General features: G+C 35.5%; 1 protein-coding gene across 4 annotated transcripts; it reads right to left on the bottom strand.

The window, feature by feature from the left end:
* LOC144559625 (mitochondrial thiamine diphosphate carrier 2-like) lies at positions 1–5,057 on the bottom strand. Of its 4 annotated transcripts, none has more exons than XM_078308716.1 (8): positions 4,936–5,057; positions 4,594–4,752; positions 4,008–4,124; positions 3,655–3,766; positions 3,419–3,546; positions 2,838–2,990; positions 1,209–1,358; positions 1–464 (listed from the first exon to the last, which is right to left on the bottom strand). In XM_078308716.1, the coding sequence occupies exons 2-8, from the start codon at positions 4,714–4,716 to the stop codon at positions 246–248; spliced, it is 1,002 nt and encodes a 333-aa protein (XP_078164842.1). In that variant the 5' UTR covers positions 4,717–4,752; positions 4,936–5,057; the 3' UTR covers positions 1–245. The 4 variants fall into 4 exon arrangements, with proteins under 4 accessions (XP_078164842.1, XP_078164825.1, XP_078164833.1 ...); XM_078308699.1 differs by having other exon boundaries at positions 4,594–4,734; positions 4,921–5,023; XM_078308707.1 differs by having other exon boundaries at positions 4,858–5,006.
* Positions 5,058–5,395: the final 338 nt, after the last annotated feature.

Genomic DNA, 5,395 nt, shown 5'->3' with positions numbered 1-5,395 from the left:
TTGCTCAACAAATGACAAATTTCAAGACTTGTTTAGACACTAATTGAATGGTCAAATTCTATATGATGTTTATTGCATGCACCCCTCATAAGCTCATAAGAATGGGCCCGCTGCGTCAGATTTTCTGACAAACCAGCATCGGTGCATGCCACATGTCAAATCATTTGCAGTACAAAAATATTAGAACAGATTATAAAAGAAGTAACAACAAGAACAAAATTGATGTACATATGAAATATTTCTTTTCAAGTCAAGATCAACTCTAGAAAGTCAGAAATGTGTTCATATGCCACAAAAGTAACCGCACCGGCAGGAGCAGATTTGATCAGAGATGGGATAATTCCTTTGTAAAGGCCCGCCAAACCCTCCTTTATTACAATCTCTTTCAATGCATGGTACATGCTTCTATACGTACTTCTCTCTATACGGGCCCCGTATTTGGGATGTCTCTGCAAACCTTCAACCTGTAAAATAATATAGTAAAACACATTTACTTTCTAAAAATCATAGATCGTTAAGTAGGATTTATGTACCATTTCACGTAAATTTGTACACAGCATTTGTGCAATTCATGTTGTTTCAATTGTTCAATGACGTGGCAATTAGGCCATTAGCCGGGACACTATCTCTAGTGAACAGCAAAGTTAACAGAGGGACCATGTTGAACAAAGCTCTGATAAATACAGGACCAACTTGAAACGGCATCACAATAATATAAGAGGCTATGGCACTATGCATAGCGCATATTGGTCCGTACTATGGATCAATATCTTCATTTTCGAAGTTCAAGTAGACGATCTGAACTGTTCAACATGATCTCCATATGAAAATGTACTTGTAGATCAAATTTTATATTTATTTTTTTATTTTTGTACTATTATTTAAGATAGGTAGAAAATCACTTGATCTAAAGATTTTAGACCATTCAAAAGTAGTGATTTTTTACCGATCTAAAAAAATAGTACAAAAATTCTAAAAAATGTAAAATTTAGTTTGCAAGTACATTTTCATATGGAGATCATGTTAAACAGTTCAGATATACTGTTTGTAGTTTTTACTTTGAAAACTAAGATATAAATTTGTAGTACGGGCCAATCTGTGCTATGCATTGTACCATAGCCTCACTCAAAATATAATATCACCAGCCAATATGAATAGAAACAATTGCATAGATGTAACAAATGTGTAAACAGCTTCAGAATTCTAACCTGAAACCGCTTTTTGACGACATCAAGTGGATGACACACAGATTTGGCAAATGTCCCGGCAAATAACCCACATAGAAACAATTGGAAGCTCGATACCGACTCGGCGGTCATGGCAGGGTTAAGCTCAGGATTTCTATACCTGTTCCACAGCTGCAATAACCACCACATCAAACATCAATTTTGCAAGAATCAGTTGTGGCACAGGTTAAGTACACCTCAAAGGTTGCAACAATAACTGTACTATCATATAGTAATCCATGATTACCTATTCCCTTCAATTCATATGTGAATAAAACACACACACACAAAAAAAAAAAAAAGGATATATAAAGAAGAACCCTTAGAATCCACTCTAGTAGAAATGATTTCTCCTTTGAAGAAGATGGAAAATGAAAAAAACTCCATCTTTATCAAATTGAGAATTTTTTTACCAGATTGGCTAGATACCTAGCCAGCAAGTTACAAATCCATATAGTACAAGAAGGTAGGGGTGTTCATTGGATCCGGTTTATTTGTTTTCAACCAAAACGACAAATTTTGGATTAAATGGTTTGGTTTGATTGAATTTTTGAATTTATTTGGTTTTTTTATTTAGGGTTTAGTTTCCACACAACCTATCCCAAGCCAGGAAAAAGGAGGGTTGTGATAGGCGTGGCGAGCCAACATAAACTATAGCATTTTTATGGAAATGAAACTCTCACTGGTTGGGTTTCATTTCTAGCCTACCCCAACTTGTTTGGGACTAAAGGCTTTGTTGTTGTTGTTATTGTTGTTCGGTTTTTTATATATGGTTCAGCTTAATCTCTCTTATTTTGGTTCGACTGATATATATCTTGATATTTATTTCTATGATTATTAAATGTATTTGTGTATGTATCGAGTTTTGACCTTTTGAAATTTCTCTCTTATTTAGGTTCAACCAAACAAACCGATATTTACTTTGGTATTGGTTCGGTTAGATTTTTGAAACCGAATAAACTTTTGATTTGGACTATTTTAATTCGGTTTTAACCGAACCGACTGTTTAAACACCCCTATAAGAAGGGCATTCTTAATGATTTTATATGCTAAAAAAATGGTGAAGTAGCGGCGATCGATGTCTATAAGTACTCAAGGATGTATAAGCCTATAGGGATCTACTATCAGCACTTTCTGATCATTTGATTCTGCTTATTGGATGTGTATTTTTTTTTCAAATAGATATACTACCCAAGCAAACACAAAGATGCTAATTTAATTCGATACACAAGAGAACCCGAAGAAACAGAATAGTTTCGTTCTTTTTCTCTTTTCTTCATTTGAAGTAGGTAAAGAGCATATTTTCATATGCACTACTGTAAAACTACAACATATCACATATTACCCTTCAAAACACCAAGCATATCCAGTAGAACTCCATGCTTCTCGAAAGATTTTTCAAACCACTATTCCTCACTGCCTCTATACATAAATGACAGAGGAAGGAGGGATGTGTTGGTGTATTTTGAAGCATTGAGGTAAAATCATGGCAAATTCTTATGATAAGAGATGCAAATGCACTCATGCTTTGCATAGTTGCTCATGATTTATCACATCAATCTTTATTTCTTAAAAAAAAAAAAATGATAGAACAAAGAGTTGAGTCCGTACAATCATCCATCGCTTGAATGTGTCATAGGAACCAAACTGTAATCCCGCATAAGGAATTATCTCAACAAGAGTAGGTGACAAACCGGCATATAGTCCTTTGAAACCTCGCTTTTGAACTGTGTCAATGAATGCCGACCTCATGTTTGGATAAACCTGGCACATCATAAATTAAAAACTAGCACCCTTTATGTTATTTCCTTCTCACAAATTCTAAAGAAGGTTAATGATGTGTATTGTATCCATATATGAACCAAAGATTTCTTTGATTTTATGGGTTAATGTTGCCTCATGCTAAAATATGTTTATGCATGCTTGTCAGGCTACATGAATACGGTAAAAAACAAATTCTGGCAAGTAATGTACTGGTTGTATATACCAGTATTTAGTTGGTGTAATGCGAGGCCGTCCAGTGGGTCTGTCCTACTGATACACAACAGTAGGAGCCTTGACAGCTGCGGCATCTGTATCATGTACAGTAAACCTCAAGTAAAAGACAAAACCGGTAATCAAATAACTAGAAAACCCATTTTGTTGATGAATGTAAGACATAGGTATATAATTAAATACAATAGATTTAATACCTTTGGTTCGCCTTGAGAAGCTAAAATTGTTCTTAGAAGGTCAAAAGGGTAGGATCCTATGGTAGCAGCACATCCTGCAAATCCCCCGCTTAGATAAGACCAGTATGGGCTCAGTTGTAAGTGATCCTCTTTTAGAAAAAAAAAAAAAAACACCAGCTGAGAAAAGGACCAAATTTTCTTTCTATTATTTTTTTATTTTTCTTTGGTGTGTGTGTGTGTGTGTGTGTGTGTTCTACCTGCCTTGGAAGAACCTGAAACAAAAGTTTTCAACTTGTGTAAAACAGTGAACTGTATGGCAGTGTATGGCATGTATAAGAGCAGACCCGGCACATTTCCTCTCCAAAAACCCTGAATTGATATTTCAAAAGAAATAATACAAATAAAAACAACAATATAGTGCAGTCCTGCTAACAAATCAGCTAGAAAATGAATCAGGTATTTGGTACAACTGTATGACCAATAGCATGATTACTTAAAAGTGAAAATTTTACTGGCAACACGATAAAAACAATTTTCATTTCTCGTCAATGCACAGCTTCAACATCAACAATTGATAGCATAAAACAAATATATATGAAAAGCAAAATACCAGCAACCCTTCCTCTCTGAAAATTTCTTTAGTCGTTTGCAGTATCCCTCTATATTTTGATGACCTGTACATTTCTTTCTGTAGTAAGGTCCATGTAGTAGTTGGTTCCAGTTGCACCTGAATTTGTAGAGGTATTGTATTGGCCATTAAAATCGTATTAATTTTTGTTATTAACTATTTTCATGTTTTTTCATGCATCAATGTGTACATTTAATACTACATCAAGTCATACTCCAATTTAGGCACATTGAAAATGTCATTGCTCTTTTGAATCACTGCTATTTTAAGATTAAATTTCTCAGGGTATATGACAAAATTTAGCTATTCCAATTAGATTCCAGCATGTACCTTGAAATGCTTAATATCAAAACAACAAATATCAGATGGGACAGAATCTACATTATGCAATAACCAAAATATAAACTCTTTGAAATGTTTTCTTCCAAAATATAAACCAGGTTGCTATGTTCTTTGTTCTTTTGAAATTGAATGGATGCTCTGGCAACTGTTCTTCTTATCCACAATTTAATTATTGGAAAACCTAGTTCTCAGCTGTAATCGTGATTTACAGAAAGAATTTAATCACCTGAAACCTAATTTTAATAACATCAAGAGGCGAGGTGACTGTACGAGAGATGCCACCAGCAATTGCCCCCGCCAAAGTATCAACCAAAGCCCTGTTCAGCTGCCCTGACTCCTCAGTCTTCATCAAATACGCCAATCACGTCTTTTTGTTCAACTTTTTCTATCAGATTTTAGAAAAGAAAAGTTAAAATTTGTTCGAATATATCAAAATTAGATAAGGAAAGAACAACACAAGGGAATTCAATAGAGATTGTACAGATTTTACCACTGAAACCCCTAGTTAGAATCTGAACACATCCAGCTTTATAGAAAACAAATTTTGAAACACAAGTTAGGAGGTGACCTGAAACGAAAAGATCAAAGAATGATTCCGATCGGAACCAATCGATTCCGCTTCTCTCTCTTCTCAGGCCACGGCAAGTAAGGGGAGTAGCGTTATATTTGCTCCACCAATTCTAATTCTCGTCAATTGAAATGGTCTCATCTTTTTTAAGTAACTCAAATTTTGAGTTTGGATCCCGACCGTCCGATCCGAATCCGGACCAATCCCGCTCGAGGAGGAATGCAGGGGGGCTTTGATATTCGTGTCCGATAAGATCGGACGGTCGGAATCCAAACTCAAAATTTGGGTTACTTTAGAGATCTGAATTATCAGTGAGTTGCTTGATTCCTGCCTCTCTTCCGATCAGCGATGATCAGGAGTCAGTAATCAGGATCCCCTAATGAAACCCAAATTTTGTGTGTAGCTCTGGACCGTCCGATCTGAACCTGGACCGATCAGAGGTTCTTCAATATTCGTGTGG

Source organism: Carex rostrata, chromosome 1 (genome assembly GCF_964058835.1).
Source record: "Carex rostrata chromosome 1, lpCarRost1.2, whole genome shotgun sequence".
NCBI classification, from domain to species: domain Eukaryota; kingdom Viridiplantae; phylum Streptophyta; class Magnoliopsida; order Poales; family Cyperaceae; genus Carex; species Carex rostrata.
Note: the sequence above shows the minus strand (reverse complement) of the source record. Positions and strands in the feature narration are given on the sequence as shown.